The 21,880-nt window shown below is 33.0% G+C and overlaps 1 protein-coding gene across 3 annotated transcripts in view; it reads right to left on the bottom strand.

Moving 5' to 3' along the window:
- LOC150101827 (putative protein kinase C delta type homolog) overlaps positions 1-21,880 on the bottom strand; it is a 270,938-nt gene that overhangs the window by 225,075 nt on the left and 23,983 nt on the right. For all 3 annotated transcript variants that reach the window (XM_090400070.1, XM_090400072.1, XM_090400071.1), the window contains exons 3-7: positions 20,548-20,625; positions 20,087-20,202; positions 16,508-16,568; positions 8,764-8,920; positions 5,983-6,014 (exon numbers count right to left, since the gene is read on the bottom strand). In XM_090400070.1, the coding sequence (XP_090256196.1) occupies positions 5,983-6,014; positions 8,764-8,920; positions 16,508-16,568; positions 20,087-20,202; positions 20,548-20,625 (444 nt within the window). The remainder of the gene's footprint in view (positions 1-5,982; positions 6,015-8,763; positions 8,921-16,507; positions 16,569-20,086; positions 20,203-20,547; positions 20,626-21,880) is intronic.

The raw sequence follows: 21,880 nt of genomic DNA, 5'->3' as shown, positions 1-21,880 counted from the left end.
AGAGGAGAAAAATTTCCAAATAATTCAAATCATAATTTATAGCAGAATACACTATACGTTACTTGCAGGGCCTTCAGGTATTATTCATGAATGTTATTTAAATTAAAACACATGCCTAAGTTAAAATTTGCATTTCACAGTGAATATAAGGGAATCTGAAACTTTCATTTTCAATCCTAGAAATGTATAAATTAAGAGGTCTCGTCAATTGCTCATTTAAAACATGTTACTTCGGACGCAATTTTTTTAACTACAAATCACAGCTTTAAAATTTTTGTAAAAATGAAAACTCAAATGAAATGTTTAATAATTTTAAACATTGATAAAATAAAGATATTACATTTGGCATTTTTAAACGGAATTTTCCTAACAATTACCATTCTAGCTATATATTATGCAAATTAAGCACAAACATGATATTTGAAAAAAAAGTGGAGCTGAGAAACAAGTTCAAATATTAATGTTTTTAAATGAGGTACTGTACGCCCACAGATGCAAGACCCTTCGACACATCTGCGCATGTCAGAAGAAGGATAATAGGGTAATCAATCAGTCTTGTGGGATGAGATGCTTATTATTACACGTCGAAAAATTAACTTTTATGTACATTATAGTTTTTAAAGTGGTAACTATTTTGCTTGTTGGTGACCAATTCGTACATCCTTTATTTTTTTTCCTCTCCTTCAGCATGAATTGACTATTCTTGGAAGTCAGCCAGAAGCGGTCTTATGAAGTGTGGGCGCACTGTGGTTGTTTTTTGGTCCTAATTTGTGTTAATTTTTATTGCATTTTAACAGTAAAATGCTTATTACGATAATTATTTATAAAGTATTTAAAATATATGAAAAACAGGGAAACGCAACCGAATATTGCTAATATAGTTACCGCCAGTACAAACCACTCACTTAATTTAAAACTTACTTCAAAGGTAGAACACGAACAATCGTTAACCAGCCATTTAAAAAATATATGCGAAATGCATACGGTCTGTGATATAAGATAGATAATTTTTTTTTTTTTTAGAATTAATTCTGAAGGAATTCTACTGAAATCATTATAAATCAATTTAACAACGAATGGGAGTAGAAGTTGAGATTAAGGTTTTCCAAGTGGGAATATAATCATATCTAGAAAGTTGTAATGGAATATACACCGCAATGCTTGATTGAGTGGCGTACATCAGTTGCCCCTACAAAAATAACAGGACATCAGTTAAGCTCAAATTTAGAGCATGCTATTTTGCTTTTATATGAACAGAAAACTGCCTCCCCCCTCCCCCCCACACCATGTTCATATGACTACATTAATTTTAACCACTGAAAACTGTTTATCTACCTGTTTTTGTCAGCTAAGAAAATGCATAACTGTTCAGCAACTTACACCATGATGGCAATTTTTTTTTTTTTTTTTTTTTTTTTTTTTTTTTTTTTTTTACGTTCACTGTGTGGGGGGTATCCCTTCCCACAAACGGAGGTATTGTCCTTTCCTTCCTATATTTCAACCATTAACGAGAGAGAGCAGCAATGAAGAGAAAATAAAAATACCACGCACTTACTTGTTCTGAGTTTTACTCTTATTTGCTAACAAAAAGTCAATTTCGAATAACAAAAAGTGAATATGCGAATTGTTTTTGCCGCATTAAAAATGTTTTTAATCCACCAGTCATGTTCAGGTATCTGTAAAGACCAATTAACATTTTGACATGGAGCTAGCTTATATACATAAGAATTTCCCCACGGAAGATTGTAAACATAAAGACATTTAGTACAAAAGACGATTCCTTAACATAATCGTTTCTATTACCTTACCTTTAAGCATTTCTTTATTGAGCTTTATGTGATTGCGTTAAACATCACAACAGCAAAAGAATTAGATAATTCAGAAACTCTTCTGAAGAGACCAAAACATAGGACGTTTTTGTTTTTCAGGTTTTTCGAAAAAAAAGCAAAGATGATAAACTCGCATGGACAATGAGATTTATCAAACACAAAGACTTATGTGTTTGAGGAAACATCCAAGTCAGTGAAATTCGAATTTGATGGCTGGAGAGCGGAGACAGTCCACTTGACCAATTAAAACTGTGATTTGGTGAGAACACATTTTCTCACTATAATCTTGCGGGAATTAGTCAATACACATGCATCATGTCTTTGATTCACAGCTTCTGTAATCGAACTAAGAATTGGCTGAACTACGGTCGAATTAAATGCGTTTTCCAGCCAGTCTTTCGGTTGGAAGGACCTGAATCCAGTTGCAGAGCTGCTTCCACAAAACAAATGCAGTTTTGACAGAAACACTACACTAACCTTACACTTGTTGCTTCTGCCGAAATTCAAACCAAATCATCTAGTGTATCGGTTTTGGCAAATGAAAGATCTACTACCACCGTATGAGACTGACTAACTCACCTTCAATTGAAAAGCCCCAATAAACGTTACTCAGATTCATATTCCGTCTCTATAATAAAATAGAAGTATTTTTAAGAATAGCGAATGTCGTGTCATCTTTGTGACTGCGACATTCGTCCTTCTTAGATATTTGAGAAGAGCTTTATTTAGTTCACATATAACCGCATTCGATTTCACAATAGCAAACCTGCAGATGGAAAGTAATTGATGTCTGCATCTCCGAAGATCCCTCATCACCATTATGCTATACTTGTAAAATTGGCCACCTTTTTGTACTTGCGGAGAGAACGACTAGCTATTAGATGCTAGGTGGGAAAAAACCGTATGCGGTAGATGCCAACTGCTGGTATAGAAAGATATATAAGTTACAAATAGCAATACAAACTAGTTACTTACTTGATCAATAGATGGCGCTATTTTTCAGGCCACCACGGTGACTTGTGGCGTTTTTATTAATAAGTAAATTTAAGCACTGATAACAAAAAAAAAAAAAAAAAAAAAACACTTTTTTTTTTTGTTAATAATCTCCATTCAACAAAAGAAAATCTTTCATTTTAGGGTTCAACATGAGCATGATTTCTATTGGCTAAGGCTAAGTTGCTATGGTATGAAATTTTATTACCATTCTTGAAAGGGCTATCAGCGTCAGCAACCTTTCAGTGGGATCATCAGCTTTAGTAGCTTTTTTTTTTTTTTTTGGCAGGAATGGGGTTTCCTGTCTCGATACATATGCCATTCAATAGCGACTTACCTGGATTTTCATGTACAGTTGCAGAGATCGATTTCAAGATAATATAAAATATAAATAAAAGGCTCGCCAAGGAAATCAAACAAAACATTTGAAATAAATCAGATTATATACGCTGATGACACCACATATAATAATAAACTTGCGCCAAAAGTAAACGTGATTATACACGGAGCAAATTTTATTGCTGGAAATGTTAAATGTGTACGACCTTCTTTCAAAAATAGGACCAGCGGTGACAACTTCGCGGAACGAAGTTCAGTGCGTCGTCGGTTCAAGCCAACAGTATGCCGCACACAAGGTCGAATTTATACATTGTACTCAGCATACGGATTTACACAGCACCACCTTGGTTGTAGCTGCCTTTCCGTATTTTCACAGAATATTAGATATTGCGTTACAAAAATAGTAAGGTATTTTACTATGCTATTTATTCGTATTACCGTAATAAAAAAAATTAACACGGTATTGATGAAAAAATATTAACACTGATATTACCTAATGAAAAAAATCCATCGTCTATACCAGCAAAAAACAAAAATAAAACCGTATTTACATATATAGATAGCACAAGACGTAAAGATAATGGACAACTAAGGTGAAAATTGCAAATAAACCAGACTATCGTACATGTTTATGTATTTTAGTGCAAACTTTGTAATAAATAAAAATTTAATACAAATTTAATTATAAACTTTTTTAAAAAAACTTTGTATGAAATAAAACTGTTTAATATTATAAAGCTAAACAAACAAACTACATTAAATTTGTTTAAAAGTAACATTGTTATCAATTAACCGACTCAAAATATTCTTATGTGTTACAAAAACATGACCTAATTGTCTGCTGCTGTCTGGAAACAACAGCAGTCTCTAAAGGCTGGAGAGAAGTAAGAATATTTTAGTAGTAGCTAGCTATAAAGTTTATTCTTTAACCTCAACATCAACGCAGCCCTGCCGAATTTAATTGCTGCATGGCATTGTTTTTTCAACACTTCAAAGTATTTCTACGTTCGTTTATTTTGGTGAAACATCATAACTACTTTTGAAGCATCTGATATCTCTTCGTGAGCCTACAACATGTGAGCAAACATTTTCGATTTTTTTTTTTTTTTTGAAATAACGACATTTACCTGATATTTCATGCTACCACTTCGAAATAGAACCAAACGTACAGGATGGCTCTGTGTGATTCTCCCCGTTTAATTTGAAGTATCCTTGAAAAGGGCAAAAGATTTGATAATATACAAACAAAATGCGATGAGGAAAGCAGTGGATGAAACAAGGGAAGCATATTTACGACAATCTACCTTAAAAGGAACTTATATAACGAAAACGAAAAATAGCATTATGCACTGTTATCTCCAAATTAATGTCGTACTGATATTTTTTTACGGACACATTTATTATCATAAAACAATTTGAAGATTTTTTTTTAAAAATACAATGCAGTTCTTAATCGGTAAGGTAGATTAGGCAAGAAATTAGCAATATTTTAAATAATTTGTACTAAAAATCCTCCATTGTTCTTTCCAATAAGCAAAAAAAAAAAAAAAACCTATCTTTTTCGGACGCCTTTTTTCTTTTATTTTGGTTTATATGAATTTTCGGTTTGTCAATTGATATGGAAGAACGAAACCCATTTGATAAAGAGCAGTGAAAGATCATTATCAGAGACAAAGCGGGCTAAGACTATGACTATCAGAATTTCTCTAATAAAAGTTACGCACATGTGAGTGCGTAACTTAATATAAAAAGTTTAACGATTACATCAAGACTGATTTTTTTATGCGACTACTGTGGCAATACTGGCCAGGCGAAGCATGACTCCATCAGTCAAAAGTATTTTGTAATAAAATCATTTCGAACCATGCATTTAAATAATATCTTTCTGTCATAAAAAGTGAAATTTTTAGACTATAGGATCAAATACTTTAGCTCTCGGTTTATTCTTCAAATTATGGCTCTATTTAATTCTAAATTTCCTAATACATTTTCCTAATAAATATCCACATTCAAATAAGTTCTGGATTCAATGAAATTTATTGATTCAGGAAATGACAATTATTGCTCGTTTTCAATTTACCGTCGAAAGTGTGCATTGTTTGGTAGGTATGTCGGCTCAAACTGTTAGCTTTTTTCAGCAAATTCAACAAGAGCTATTAACAGAGTAATTTGAATTCATTTTGTTATAAGCTAGTTTCATTTTCTACTAAACTAAATGAAAATATTTTTTTTTTTTTTTTACAATGAAACAAGGTAACGCTCAAGACAAAAAAAAAAAAAAAAAGTAGGCAGGTAAGCAAGTAAATCATAATAACCGTGAAAAAATGTTACTTTAAAAATAAATATGTGCAGTAATCAAGACCTGGGAAGAAGGTTAACTCATATCCATATCTCATGAGGAAAAGAGTCCTTGTCTAGTTTTAACTTGTGAAAATTTTAGTTTTAGAAGAGTTTTTAGTTAAGTGAATGTGCCACATTCACTTAACTAAGGTGTGACTCCTAATTTCGTACTAATAATTATTCATTGCTAAAATGTTTCTTCCTTCTTTGTATAAATTTTGATGCCTATGGTGAAAATATGCAAAAAAAATTGAACATCTCTATGGTGGTGGTAGAGGGGGGGGAGTTGTTGCGAGGTACAGAATTATAATTACAATCATTTGTGGATTAACAGATCCATGCGCTTGAGAAAGTTTGCCTTAATTTATTTTATGAACATCCTCCACTTTTTTTTTTATTGCTTTCGCGAGTGTGCACATAAAGCTTTAACAGACTTTTATTTATTATTCTCTAATCATCATGCGAAACATTTAATACTCACATTGACACTGGTACCCTTGCTTTCCAAAACCCCTGAAATAAGAAAAAAATAATAATAACACCTTATTTTAATAATTGGACATTAATTTCATCATTAATTTGTATTATAAAATGAACATATTGATAAATATTTGCAATATTTAAAAAAAAATAATTTTTCAAGAAAGTTGCTTTTACATTTAAACTTGATCTTCTTGGGAAATACGGTTTAACGTTTTATTAAATTATTTAATATTAGGTATGCCCACCCATCTGCACCTAATATTTTGTATTAGGTGTGGTGGGTTCCTAAGCCAGCTAACTAGTTTGTACTTTACACTTATTCCCCCCTACATCCCCAGCGACGGATTAAGGATTCATCAACTCAGAAATAAGTGCTGCCCAAGTGATTAAAAACAAATTAAATATTTATTCTCGAATATCAATAATTATATCTCACAGATAAAGATAAATCAAGAAAAACTTTAGCCTTTTTATTCCCTAAAGTGAAGAGACGAAGCTCATGTAACCTAACCTTTTAGAATGGTGTGGGTAGCTGGATGATTTTGAAGACAGCGAACAGGTGCCGCCATATCGGGATCCTAAATCGCATTGTTATCTGAAATGCAAGTTCTGCAGTTGATTTTTCCCCCAGTTTTTTGGATGTGAACTCTACTTCGCTACTCCAGAGATCGACTGATTCGGAACTGGCAGAAGAAACTATTAATATTCGAGAGGACATATTTGATTAGCTTTAATCAACCTATAAAACAGTATTTTAGAGTATCCAGAGTCTCCTGTTTCCTATAAGGTGAGTCAGTTTGGCTGGAATCCCAGATTAAAACCATGCATCCTCGATACACGAATGTACGTTTGACTTATTCAAAATATTTATCAAATTTTGCAGATTTAAAGTTATTAGCAAATTTCTTAACAAAAGTGAATTACGTGAAAACATTTGCATTATACATTTGAAGTTACACGAAAACAATGTCAATTTTGTTTTGAAATCTGCTAGTGAATGGTAGCATAAACATGCTTAAAGTAAATTCTCGTGTATTTTGAACACTTCTTTTTTTTTTTTTTTTTTTTTTTTGAAAAACAGCAAAAGGAGCAGATAGAGAAGTAAACCAATCATTTCATTAAACCTAGCCATGAATTCTATTTCATTGATAGACTTATGTACAATATATACAGTTCTTTTCAATGAATCCTACATATATTGTCAAATCATCCTGTTATTCATGTATTATTGTGACTCTACATGAAAAAAAAATTACATCGGTTCATTGCTGAAAGATATTTGTAAACATGTTAAGCGTTGCTAATTTATATATAACCCTAAAATTATATTATTGTATAAGAGAATCTTTCGGAATTGGGTTTTTCACAGTCGGTTTACCTGAGTTAAAAACCAGACTGGCACTGAATGAGACTAGCTCATCTTTAGTTCACTGGAAGTATTAAATTCGTTTACATCGTAATCATTCCCTTTCTTAATCGCGAAATAAAAGGCAACCAGATATAAATGTATTGTGCCAACCTTAATTAAGAAAAGTATTTTAAAGACGTAAGTTGTTGTTGGCATGACTAGTGAAAATACACGGTGCCGGCACGTACGACACTACGCCAAATTTCGTCCAATTAAAAAAATGCAGCAAATAAGGATATGCAGTGAACAGGGCCGCCCCTAGGAATTTTGTGCCCCGACGGCATATTCTGCCGCCCCTTTTCCCTTATTTTTCGTATAGTTTATGCCAACTTTGCCCCCCCCCCAAAAAAAAAAAATTGCTACCCCGTGCAAATGCACGTCTTGCACCGTCGCTAGATCCGGCCCTGGCAGTGAAATATAGAAATTCATTATTGAATAATAAATTTCAAGAGTTAGCATTCATTATTTTTAATCTTTTTTTTTTAACTTAATTTCCTTCGGAAGTTATCGTGCTGAATTTATAGCGTAATACCATTAGCAGAACTCATTTATGTGGTTTCCGCCAAAGAAAGGTTTTTCTGTGAACCTGCAGAACATTGTGGGTGGGCTAAGGGTTTTTTCTATTAATTACATAATGTATTTTTAAAATTTATTTTCTAAACAGTCCGGAAAATCTGCTGTATAGACAAACATGAAACTTTCTCAAGACACTTCAGGCCTCGAATAAGCGGGAATGGTGGTCTAACACTGGGCGATTTAATTCAAGACAATCACCAACATCCCTACCCACGGCGGGATTTGAACCGGCAGCCTGTTGGTTGAAGAGAGAGAGCGGAACGCTATTGGGTCAACCATGTGAGTGAAATACAAGCTAAGGATGTTTCTGAGGGCTAAAAGTAGGATGCACCTGATATAAATTTAAAAATTATAACTTTCCAGTTATGGTCTTTAAATTTATAATGTTTAATTATAGCATTACGTCCGATAATTTATGGTCAATCTGAAAAGTCTGAACTTCATAGAACGAGTTCAATAAAATATGACAAATTGAAAAAAAAAAAAATTAATGCTATTGCAGCACTATTGGATTTCGTGTATGTATGTATATATCACACACCAAGCACTGTTTGTGTGCACAGTAATGGCAAGGTGTACTGTAGAAGGGTAATATTAACGCAAAATCTTTATCACAATCTTTCAAATTGCCTCTCAGATATTAATTTTTCAAGAAAGTTGCTTTTACATTTAAACTTGATCTTCTTGGGAAATATGGTTTAACGTATTTCCCAAGAAGATCATTTGATTACTTGCTATCTGAAATTCAAGAAATTTGATTCACTATCTAAATTTTGTTCTATCAAAATATCTTACCATAAGAAATCTTTACAAAATGCACAAAAGGTTGGCTGCCGAAAGAATTTCGCAATAAATTCATGGCCTTTACTCCTGTGTACTTTCAGATGTTTCATGGCTCCTCTTCGTCTAGTTATACCCGTTGGTATGGAGGCATCTTCGTCTGGTAACACCACTGAAATATGCATAAAAACGTTAATAGTTTATCACAAATCACTTAGGTGATTTTGAAATTATTCGTTACCTGAGAACTTAGAAATCTTGTAAAAAACCGTATTTGCATTAAACAAGTACAAGCATAAGAAGTTTGATTTTGTATACAATCACATTTCGAATTTCACCTTGCAATTTCTTTTATGTTTATTGTTTTTATCTACATTTCTTCCTAGTTGATATTATCTTTTCTCCATGATTTCGCTTATAACTCATTTATAGCCGATGCAAACTTATTTTTGCTGGCCGAGTGGATAGTTCCTCCACTCTTCAATATATAAGTTCTGGATTCAAATCTCGCTTCAGGCAATCTGCCCAAAAACATTCAGAAACAAAGTTCAATGGCTGATGAGACTACCACCCTGCTTACTGCAAGCTTTAGTGGCTAGGAAAGGTTCCACGTTCGGTTTACAGCAGGGTTTCCGGAGTTATGTAATCTTTCACCCACCAAAAGTCATCATTCACATGCCAGAACACTTTGAATTTCACATAAGAATGCATAGTATATGTGTGCGTGTGTGCACATACACCCACTGGATATATCCCATCGCTACCAAGCGAAACTGTTTTATAAGAGCATATCACCAAGGTATATATTAAACATTGATTCTTATTGCTGTTGGGGAGGGGGGGGGATTGATCATTTCCGATTCTTCTTTGAACTTTCGGATGAAACTATTGTGGGGCATTTGGTTTGCTGCCTAACATTGTTTTCACCTTGGTTGTTTGGAAGGCAAAACTAGATTTATTCACTCTTCTGTATATCCCTAATATATTCAAGCGTGCGGATTTCTTTCGAAAATGGTGCCTTTCCCACAAATTCCGTAAGCATAGTACATTCTATAAATTCCTTTCTTCTTTAAATGGCAAATGGAATGGCTTCGTCGACCGCAGAATGGTAAATATTTTGTTAAGAGGAATCAAGGCAGCTTATGAAGTTTTCACTCCTTTGAACAAAAGGAACGGATATACTGTTCAGTCATGAAAGAAAACTACCACAGAAGAAAGAGGTCAGTGTTCGAAATTATTATTAAAAATATGTCGCGATCATTACATTAATTCTGCCACACGAAATTTAAGGTTTTTTTTAATAGTCGGGACCGGTCTTCTACGGCTAAACATTCGAAAATAAGAATATTCAAAATAATATTCGTTACCGATTGTTTTGCGAGTAAACACCCAAGTAATATATTTCCCTCTTCTACCATTATGCATTTGGCAACATTTAAAATACGTGATCATGTTATCTTATTACGTTTCTCGTATAGTATTTAAGGGAGCTGCAGTAGCCACTGAAAACCACCGGGTTTTCTAAATTTATGTTAAAATTTGGAAATGAACAATAGAATGTGACAAAAGAACTAGCATATACATAGATGACTTGAATGCGCGCAGATATTTTCCATTGACTGGGAAAGCTTTAAAGATGAGACCAAGATAATATAAAGATGCCTCTATGGCATCTTTACTAGCTCCTGACGGGATTCAAATTTAGGTTTTTCTAACTACAGTACACGTCGTTTTTTTCTGAATCACAAAAGCAAAGCAATAAAGTTTCTATTAACAGATTGAGATCGTTAAAAGACAACTTAGTATTGAAAAAATCATGAGAAAAAGAAGTAGATTTAGATTTGTGATCAGGAAATGAAACGAAATTGTAGTTAGAGATTCATTTCTTCTCACTCGGTTGTACAAATAAGATTACAGTTTTCTGATTGAGCAAGTGCTATCCATCAATTTGGAAAATGATGGGAAGCAAGCGACCAGTTGCAGCATGAAAACGATCTTGCTTATCCTTCTGTGATAAGGAAATGAAAAAAAAAAAAAAGAAAATAGATCTTGCAAAACAGCGATTTCTACTTTCATTATTAAAAATAATGAAACAACTATTGCGTTATAGTAAAACTTCAGTTTAATATAAACCAAAATAATAACTCAACGTCTGGACCTTCGTATTAATGTCATCATCTGGAGTATACACACATATACAAGGAAAAATGCTATATTAGAATCAACTTGGACCGTTAAAACTATTAGCCTGACCTCTGATGAATAAAAATCTTACTACAAAGCTAGAGTCCTGCTATTATCATCTATTTGGTTACAATTCATTCAGAGACATATTAAGCTAGAGGGCAACATGCTCTCACATAATTACTCATATAAGTACACAATATAGATTAGAATATAACTGTATAGATGGTGGCCAATGAGAGATGAAATTATTGCTAGAGTCCTAAAGTAGGGGTTTGCTGGAAACCTGAACTTAAGTGGGCTGAATGTGTGCCATCCAAATTCTTAGGATTTTTATGCCACCATTATTGTTAAGATTAGGATGGTCGATCAGAATTTCACAGGCTTCTTTAAATTTGCGTTCATACCAGGTTTTTGTATGATGTAAAAAACAGATACTTTTCCAATCAATTTGGTGTAAAGTGTTAAGAGAGTGATCTGAGAGACCTGTTTCATTAAAATTTTTAAATTTAATGTGTCGTGTTTTTTTTTTTTTTTCGGATAAGAATTGTACGTCCAGTTTCACCAATGCGATTTCTGCTTCTTCGACTTAACTTTTACATCTTATGGATTCGTAAATTTATTGAAAGATAAAATAAAGGGCGACTTTGACGAGTGACATTCGAGAAATTCCAAACAAATGTCGAAATTGTTTCTATTCTACTCACCAACCACTCTCCATGCAAAGATTTTTCTCATTCCTCTGCTCACACCCTCTTGTTCTATCTCCCCTCCTATTCTATGAAAAATCTCTTCCAATGTCGACCCGATAACAACCCCTGACTAGCTTATATGTCTCAATCTTATCCCCCCTCCTTCTTCCTCCTATTCACGAGGCTCTGCAACTTACATTCTCTCAATCTGTTCTTCTCGTACTACACATTCCAAAGACCACTGACCACTTTTGTGCAACTCTTGCCTGAAGATAATACAGAAGCTGTCTCAGAGATCAGCAACGCAGAAATTGAAAATGGCAAAACAGATGAAAAATGGATATTCCTGGCGAAAATAAGATAAATGTTGGACTATTAAAATTTGGACTAGAAGAAATGCTATCTATTCTAGTGACAATAGTGTTAGTTGCAGGGAATCCAAATTGTGAATCAGTAACAACTATTTCCCAAGTCTATAAATTGTTCATTAGTTACTCAGAATCTGGCCAACTAGAAGCAAACTAGCTATATGAGAAAGCAGGATTTATGAGTAAAAAAACTTTTCTACAACAGAACATTTGCATACAACAAATCAAACTACTAAAAATGTAATGAATATAACAAACCTGTATACATTAAACTTCTAACAAACTTCTGTAACAAGTTCTTTAACTTCACAGCCCATGCTGCTCTTTTAAATGATCTGGTGGAGTAAGGTAGTTAAATATATGAAATTAATCCAATTTATTTACAGGCTGTCTATACAGAAAGGGTGATACTTTGCACTCACTAGAGGTGTTCAAAAAGGTAATTTAATATTTCCCTAGACTTCTTGCAACTACACTTGAACATGCATTAAGACGGGACTTTCTTTGGGATACAGATATAAGGATATCTGAAGAAAGAAACCTAAAAGAAATACATCAAGCAATCTTCGATTTACTGATAATACTGGCATCTTCTCAAACAGCCCCACTAAACTGATAAAAATGATAAATAATGGCACAAGTAAACTGATGGGAATTGAAATGAATTTTACAAAAGCAAGAATTATGACTAATAGCTCAACAATTCCTATCTTTCTAGATTGTCTCAACATTGAATACGTGGCAGAGTTTACGATCTAGAGTAACCAAAGCATGGAATAATTACTGGGGATTAGAGAAGTGAATGCAGGGAGACTTGCCCATCTGTTTTAATAGAAAGTTAATGGATTCAATTATATTGCTCAAACTAGGTCCTTGACAAGAAATGAAGAGCAAAAATTTGGATTATGTCAGTGGGCAATGGAGAAATGTATTTTGGAAATAATTAAGGCAGATAACAAAAATTGTTTATGTTATTCAAAAAGCCAAACAGTTAAAGTGGAACTGGACTGGTAATGTAACCAGTCCAGTTCCAACTCTTACTGAAACTTTGATGCAGAGAGAGAGAGAGAGAATGAAGCGGAAAGATTAGATCAGGAATAGCAAGAAAAAAAAAAAACAGGATGAGGACGGCCAGGCAAAGAGAAGAATTCAGAAATTTGGGAGAGGCGTTTGTCTAGAGGTAGGATATAAGAGGATGATAATCGTTAAGATGAATGCAAGAACATGTTGATGCAGTTAAATTGCGATTTAAGCAGACCATTTTGTTGGCTACACGATTCCTACTGATATTAATTATTCCTCACTGGCCGGATTAAAATTGAATGATATATTTTGGATTTATATTAAAGTTTGTATGGTTTAGATTTCGGTGTCAGACAATATGTAGCGACTAAAACGAGCAAAAAAAAAAAAAAAAAGTTTAAATCGATGTTTTCCAACCAGTGGTCTACGAGACGTTTGAATGATCCAGTCCGCTAAATTCTATTCATCCAAACGTAGCAAAAGTTACACATAACCAAAAAGGTCTTTCTAAATGAACAATTAGCCTCCCTCTTCTAATCGCACAAAAGCATGTCATATGTTTGGCTTAATCCACGTTTAGCTTAAGTCGCAGGTTGTCAACATAATTCAATTGCATGTGCTACGTTGCAGTTCCTTTTCCTGACAATTCTAAGGAGAAGTTTATTAATATTTTTAATGGCTCAGATATTTCACACGGAATCAGTGGTCCCAGTAATTTTTACCAATTACATTTGATAGGAATATTAAATTCTAGGATTATTCTTTTGTAAGCAGCACAATGCTCTTTTATTGGAAAGACCAGGATTCGAATCTCGTCCAGGAAGCGAAGATTATTTATAAAGGTATTTTCAACTGAAGGTCGGTCAGATGAACACAGAAAGGGTTTTCATCGTGCAAAATAGGAAAACCGATCAGAAGAATACGAAGTTAACAGATAAAATATACTTAGCTGCAGGTTGCTTGTGCATGAATTTCAAAACAACGGAACCCATCAACTGTTCTTTTTCACAAAAAAAAAAAAAATGTGATTATTAAACATATAGGAAATCTCAGTTCATATTGCATCAAATTCTTTCACTTTTCAATGAAAATGAATGATTTTAATTATTTTTTTATCAACATCAAATTAAAATGAAATGCAGCAAGTATACATTGCTCAAGAGCACCAAATGCCGTTAATGTACGAACTGATTTCAAAAGAAATCAACTAATACATACACAAATACAGTTAATATTTTGTTCTGCATGTCTTTAAATTGAAAGAGGTTGTTGTATTAAATAATGACGAAGATTAATTATATTAGCATAATTATGTCATTAATTATGCTATTTGCATGGAGTAAATAGATTAACCATTAGCATGAAGCATTACAGTCCAGAGAATTGTATTTGGACTGTAATGCTTCATAATTCCATTAGTGGAATTATGAAGATTTACATATCGAAGATTTACTTTCACTAAATCTACCCTTTTGTTATGTCCAGTGTCAACTCCATCCAGGAGAATAATTATTATGGATCTCTGACATCCATAGTGTGCAGTAGAAAGATAAGATGGTAAGGATCTAATCTCTTCCATCTCACAGTTAGTATCCTATGTCTGTAAATGTGTGTTCACGGGGACGGTTTGCCTGTTTTGAGGAATGAAAACCCAAAATTTCCAGGAGAAAAAAATTCCTCTATATGCGTATTAGACCGGCTAACTCACTAGTTGATGGAAAATATCTGATAAAATTCCTCTCGTCATAGATGGAATTCGAACTCAGGTCTTTCCAACCAAGAGCTTGTCTATACTAACTGAGATAAAGAGGTTTCGTTAAACTAGTAATTATTAACTTCTTTTTATACATACGATCCCAAAGCAATTAAGCTGAAGTTCAAGTAAATTAAAAAACCGAGTATTGTGTGTGGCGAAATATTCAAAAATTGAATACTTTGAACCATTAAAAAGGTAACAATGCACAAATAAAATGGGGAAAAAATTTTATTAAGCTGATTTATTTAATGACATTTATAACAAAAATAACTAATTTATATAATTCACTACTGTCGTGAAATGCTTTATTTCTCTGTCTCAGCTTTTTTTAAATAAATCCTCGACTGACGTTTATTCCCCAAATGGAGCAGACAGAACTTTAGCCCTAACTTTTGAAGCGAGATGGGCTTCTAGGCTCCATCCTTTGGCCTTCGCAGATAGTGAGCTCAAGCTAATCAATGAACCAAAGTTTTCTGGAGAAAATATGACAACAGAAGCCATCTTCTAGCTTTAAACATTCTGTAATAGTGTAAATTCTGTAAAATAGTGTAAATGGTTTTTTCGAGAATGGGGAGGATAAAAAAAACAGAGTTTAAGGGAGGAAAACCCAATTTGCCCGTTCCAAAGATCAACTAACTCGGCAACCAGCAGAAGAAATTCTTAGAAAAAAAGTTCCTCTAGTCGGCAATAGGATCGAAAGTAAGGCTTTCGATCCTATTCGGGCAGCTCAGCGTTATGGAAACGCAATGTTGTTTTAGTTGTAATTGGACATGACTTTAATATCTTATGCTTGTTACACTTTCTGAAATCATAAGTTCAATAAACAATAGGTTATTTATTAAGAATATTTATCATGAATAATATTCAAACTAATTTGTAACTAAGTTGGACTTAGAAGTGCCTTAGACATAGCAATCTACAAAAAAAAAAAAAAAAAAAATGTTAGAACTGCTTAAAACACGGCTACCCCCCCTTGGGGAAAAGTGGGCTGCTTTGTAATCATGCAGGGATGTACTCGTGTGACTCCTTCCCCTCACACCTCCTTTTTCTCTTAGTAATATTTGGTTTGCAGCTATTATTTTGATTTGAGGTGGTCAGCAATAACAGCTCGTAATATGATGACGATCTTCGTGATTGGAAAACGTTGAGAAACACTTTTAAACCAGAAGCATAGGCGAGCGATATCTATAAACTGCATATTCTCCGATAGGATCACATGTTATTAGCTTGAAAAATTCCACCATTCCAGAAAGAAAATCTTTTCCACTTCCACAAGACCGACTAATTCCATTTTAATTACAAACTCCTTATACATACGTTCCTCTCATACTAATGACGAAAACCGAACCAAGTGTTTCTAACCATAGAACGTCGTTGCTACCGACTGCGCTATGAACGAAGCTTTCAAGTAATCATGCCATTATGTTAGATCTTCAAGAGTAAAACGGCTTTTATATTTTCATACAACAATCACAACTACCCGGAACACATTTCTTATAATAGCATTATGTATAACGGGACAATTCATAAAGTTCATGCCGTTGCCACCCAGACATGCTGAGCCTGTGTACTTCTGGTGGAGGATTGAGATAATAATAAAATAATAATTTCCAGGAAATTATTTAAATGAATTTCTTCAATATCGCATCGGATTTGCTGTGGTATTATACTGGTATATATGTGGTAATTTTAAACAGTTTTATATTCTTTAAAAGAATCGCACAAATATTTCTTACTTTCTTCTCCTCTGTAATGACGAACTTGTATCTTCAGACGGCCTGTGGGTTGGAGTTTCAACTGAAAATAAAAAATATTAAATATTTGCTAATATTTCCAAATAAGTTTTACAGATAAACTTTATTAATAGTACTACCTAATTCAACATAATAGCAGATATTGGAATATGATTATGCTGTGTATATATTAATAACCCGCAGAATTACAAGTACTTATATGCATAAACAGTCTTATAATTAAATTTGTGTCGTAAGATTTAATGAGCAAAAAAATCTAGAATATCATTAATCTTTTTAGCATTAAATACCTAATGAAACCAAAAGATTAAACAAAGCAAATAAAGTGGAAATATATTCAAACAATTCGTAGTATAAGGTAACAATTCTCTGGGAATCCACAGATGTGAAATAATGCTAAGATGAAGCATTTATTAGTCATGAAGCAGATGAAGAGAAGGAATCCTGTGTGTAGTAGCAGCAGTAAAAGGTTTTCACCGTCCCGTGTTAACACCACCCCCGCTTATTGAAAGTCTGAAGGAGATATACATCATGTTTGAACCGAGTTCCAGACTAATCCTTGGCCGGCCGACGTTTATCCATCAAAAGCATTTATTGTGATCAAATATCAATTACTGGCATTTCGTTTTGGAAAAGTGTAATGGAAATACCTAAAGAGAAAATTTTACTCCATAAGCTTTTTCGTATAACAAACAAGTTGTCCTATATATTTCTCCAAGAGTTAATTTCCACCAACACATGTTTTGCCACTATACTAAAATTTGATGAAATTTTCTCGTTATTTTTCTCCACGTTCCAGGACTTATCCTGATGAAATTCATTTGCGGGTGGAGCTCAAACCCTTTTACTTCCCATATTTATCTACAAATTAGTTTTAATAGTACACATAAATTCAGCCTGCGAGAAGTTTCCAAATATTGCATACAGTTTTCCGCTGTTGTGAAATTTATACTGCATTTTAATCATAAAGAAAATAAGACATGTACTTTCCTTTATGAATGAGTACTAAAGAGTATAGAACAAGAGGGATGGAACGCGTTTATTTCTCCCCTTGAACTTTTTTTTTAAATAATATTCTCATTTCGTTAGAAATAATAGGTAAATTTCCTAATATCAATATTGTAAAATATTTTAAATGTTTATATTATTCTACTATAACATTTATTTATACTTCATGAATTTATCAACGAAGGATGGGGAGAGGGATTAGTTACGTGAAGGTGAATAAAAACCTATACCGCTGTTAGGTGATATATTTGGTAAATGACAATTTTCTTCTTGCGTTCCTCATTTCAATTTACTTAATACATGCATTTCATCACGATGCAACGTGTTAACCACAGCTGGACTACTACCTAGTTGTGGTTAATATGACCATGCACTGAAGGAGGATAGCGGAGGATAAGAACAAGATATCAACCCTAGAAGTTACATAAAAGTGCACCAGTGAATAAGAGAATTAACTGATTTAAATTTCTAATTAAATATTCTACTAGACATCTCTTATGTGCCAAAGTAATTCGATTCACAGACCTGTAAATTTCTTTCGTGATTAAAAGAGAACAAGAACACTTGCATTAACAGAGATTATTATATAATTAGGCCGGGGTGCATATGATTATCGGGGAGGAAAGATAAGATTATGAAGCCTCCGAGTAACGCTTTGGTCAATGTATACTGTCTTAATTAAACTGGCTAACATATTTGTTGTCTGAAAAAAAGGTCGCGAAAAGTGCTCCTGTCATAGACTACATTTAGATCACTGTCTATTTCCCAAATTTATTAATATATGAAATAACCTAAGTTAATTAACCAGTTTTTATCTAATTATCTTAGTGTATAAAAACCAGTAGAAAGTCGGATCTATTAAAGAAAACATACAGAGAACCAAATGCTGGAAAACAGCACTGTTAAATTTTATTCAATATCAGAAAACAACCCTAGTTTGTTTCTAGTTCCAAACTGAAACTAATGAAAACAAGATAAAACATTTCGACGATTGCCATTTCATAGTTCTTTCTCGATAATTCTTATTTTGTACTAAACTGACAATAGGAAATAGATTTAAGTTTCTTAATTTAATTATCCAAAATATTCACACACACACACTTAAAAAAAAAAAATCGAAAAATGACATCAGTTTTTCAGTTAAACAAAAGTTGTTCCCAATAACTTTTTTTTCTGATGCGTCATTATTATTCTTGTTTACAACAGATGTCTACAATGTTGTTTGGCAACATTGTAGACATCTGTTGATGTCTACAATGTTGTGTTGTATTTATGAATACAACACGAATGGAAAAACACACCATTCGTGTTGTATTCATAAATATTTCTTTATTAAAATTATGGTTTAAATTTCCCATGGTTAAATATATCAATAAAAATTCTTATCTCCTTATCTGTATACCAATACAAGAAACTTCCGTGTTTTTTTTTTTATTTATTTAATCGTGGGCATAGTCCAATGATAAAAAATAATCACGCTGCTGAGAGGTTCGGAGCAGTTTTGGATAAAAAAAAAAAAGGTTCGCAAATTAGAAATATTTATAGATGAGTATCTCTTTTTAGGCGATGCCTAAACACGAGAAGTAATCCCATCTTAATGTCGGAAACCAACCAGTTGAACAAATAAACTTCCTCTGTTAAGGAGAGTGATTTCAACTCGCTTCCCTGCCAGAAAGGGATGAAAAAGCAGTTCTCGGATAAAACTATTTCCTTGGTGTGTGGGGGGGAGGGGGGGGGAATGACCATCTGTGCTTTCGATTCAAAGGATATTTGACAGTGCCATAAAAATGAGTATTTAGGATACTAAATGCACCATCTTAAATATTACTTAGTCATCAGTATTGAATGAAATTGTAGGATCAACTGATTCATAACCCACTCTAAATTGTGCAAAAAACAATACAGAACATGGGGGGGGGGAGGATTTTGTATTTTGGTGGAAGAAATACAATTGCTGAAAATTTCCCATGGTTCTCTGAGACCTGCTAACCGAGCTTTATTTAGAAACCTAGAGAATATTGTCAACCTTTATGAGATATTCGAACAGGTCATCAGTAAAACCTTGTATATACTGTATACATATGCAGCGTTTCATCGGCCATTTTGGGTTTTTGCCCTGAAAAGCTCTGCCTAGATTGTACCGCAGTAATTCATTTTAAAACACTGAAGCTGGTATTGTTTTCTCGTTATAATTTTACGAATAAGAATAGTTATAAGAATTTTACGAATAGTATTCTTATAATTCTTAATGTTTTAGGCACAAGAATACAATGCGGTCTCTGTTTTAACGAATCTTTGTTATTCTCCTCAAACAGAAACAAATCCTTAAATATAAGAATGATATTTCATTCAAGCGATACAATTAAGTTTGTGTTAAGAAATAGTGGTAAACAAGGAAGAAGTGAAATAACCTTTTATATCGATTGAAGAAATTTTAGATAAAATAAAAATAAATCCCAATAATCCCAAGCCCTGTGAAACTAAAAATTTACGTTACCACAAGTTTCAAAATCTCAGAAAGACAAAAGTAACAAAAATTATATGCATACGTACCCAAACTTCAGCTACATCCCCTCCTGGAGAACTGTCTGCTATGCTCTGTACAGATGTCAAAAGTTCTGCTAATAGCCGCTTCGGTCGGTCCAATACCATTATATGAACGAATGAGCCTGTGAAATTATAACTTGGATCATTTCGGGAAAATGTAAATGTGGAGGTCAATAATACTGCAGGGATCTTTTCTTGTATGCTTTACTTTCAGATTTATATTAAGCGGAGTCGGATGCATATAATACTGATATGAGAACTGAAATAATTTTACCAAATTATTTGAGTTAATAGACTTCAAAAATTAAGTTTAGTGAATATCACTGAATAGTGATAATTCAAGAATCAGAAAAGAAAATGCATCGTATAATGAAAAAAGAAACCATCACTATTCCTGTATTTTTAGTGTTAAACACGTTTGGTGTTTACAAAGAAGGAACTAAATTTGATGCTGAAACATTGTTTACCTTTTAATATTTTCACGTCGAAGTAAGTATGCCATTCTGGATTCATATTCATTTTCTCAACTAGTTCTGAACCTTTATCTATAGACAAAACAAAGAAATAACATATTTCCTATTTTTTGTTATAAGATGCAAATGATAGTACATTGTCTATCTACGTAACCATGATATTAATAAAAATTTTATTATTATATTATATACTCGTGCTTTTGCTCCTTTAAAATATATCTTAATATATTAATTAATATATCAATATATAATTAATATAATTAATATATAATTAATATATCTAAGAGAGAGAGAGAGAGAGAGAGAGAGAGAGCATCTGTAATAACAAGGCACTGTAGCAATGTCAATCATGAATTTTAAAAAAATAAAAAATATATCCTATGCGTAAGAATTTATTTTTTAAACAATAAATCGTGTTGAACTATTATAAATATGTATTAAATTTTATTATATTTGGTTATACAAATTATATCACCAAGATGTGTGCCAATAATTGCCGCGTTCTATACATTTCCAATCGCAATAAAGCGTTCAAACTTATAATAATGGCATTTTAATGATTTCAGAATTCAGAGAAAAAGAGGATATGAACAAGATAAATCTCTACCAGCCACATCCAGTTAAGTGAAATCATTTTCACCTGGCTGCCGAGTTTTTTTTTTTTTTTTTTTTTTTTTTTTTTTAAGGAGGAGGGATGCCATCATAATAACGTTTACTGAATGTAAAATTTCAAGGCAGTTTTGTCATCTGCCACTGCACGTGACATATTTCGGTTATCATTTATTTTGATGTTCAAACCCTAGCAGAGTAGATAACGATAAATATCTTTAGCTGGATCAATGAACCAAGCTAAAGATCAATGGAAGTTTTCAGTGTTGATACAAAGACAAAAGGTTCAGATACTGATTTTCATACTGCCAAGCCTGACCCGAACTATTAATTACTTTTACATTATTGCACTACGAAGTTCGACACCTCGACAGCGAGGCACTTAAAAAACTAATGAAACTACATTGTAGATAAAGGAAAAACAGCAGTCAGGAGAGTCACCAATAGTCGAAATATCACGAAGTATAAGGCGAAATTGGGGAGGGAAAAAAATATACAGTATATATATATATATATTTTTTTTTTTTGAATTGTAGTCGAATAAAAATCCTTCTCAAAAAATCCGATATGGCTGACACAGTGTGAAGTGTCTGTGTATAAACTTTCCACTTGACAAGTGGTGCTGAACTTCATAGTACATTCCCAAGCAGCTAGAGATAGAGCCATCTAATTGCAGACTTATTTGTAAAGTAAAGTAAGTTTTATTTCTCTAGTTTCA

The sequence above is a fragment of the Typopeltis vanoorti genome, chromosome 11 (genome assembly GCF_054136105.1).
Source record: "Typopeltis vanoorti isolate ZY-2024b chromosome 11, IOZ_Tvanoo_1.0, whole genome shotgun sequence".
NCBI lineage: Eukaryota > Metazoa > Arthropoda > Arachnida > Uropygi > Thelyphonidae > Typopeltis > Typopeltis vanoorti.
This window is presented reverse-complemented; position numbering and strand designations above follow the sequence as displayed.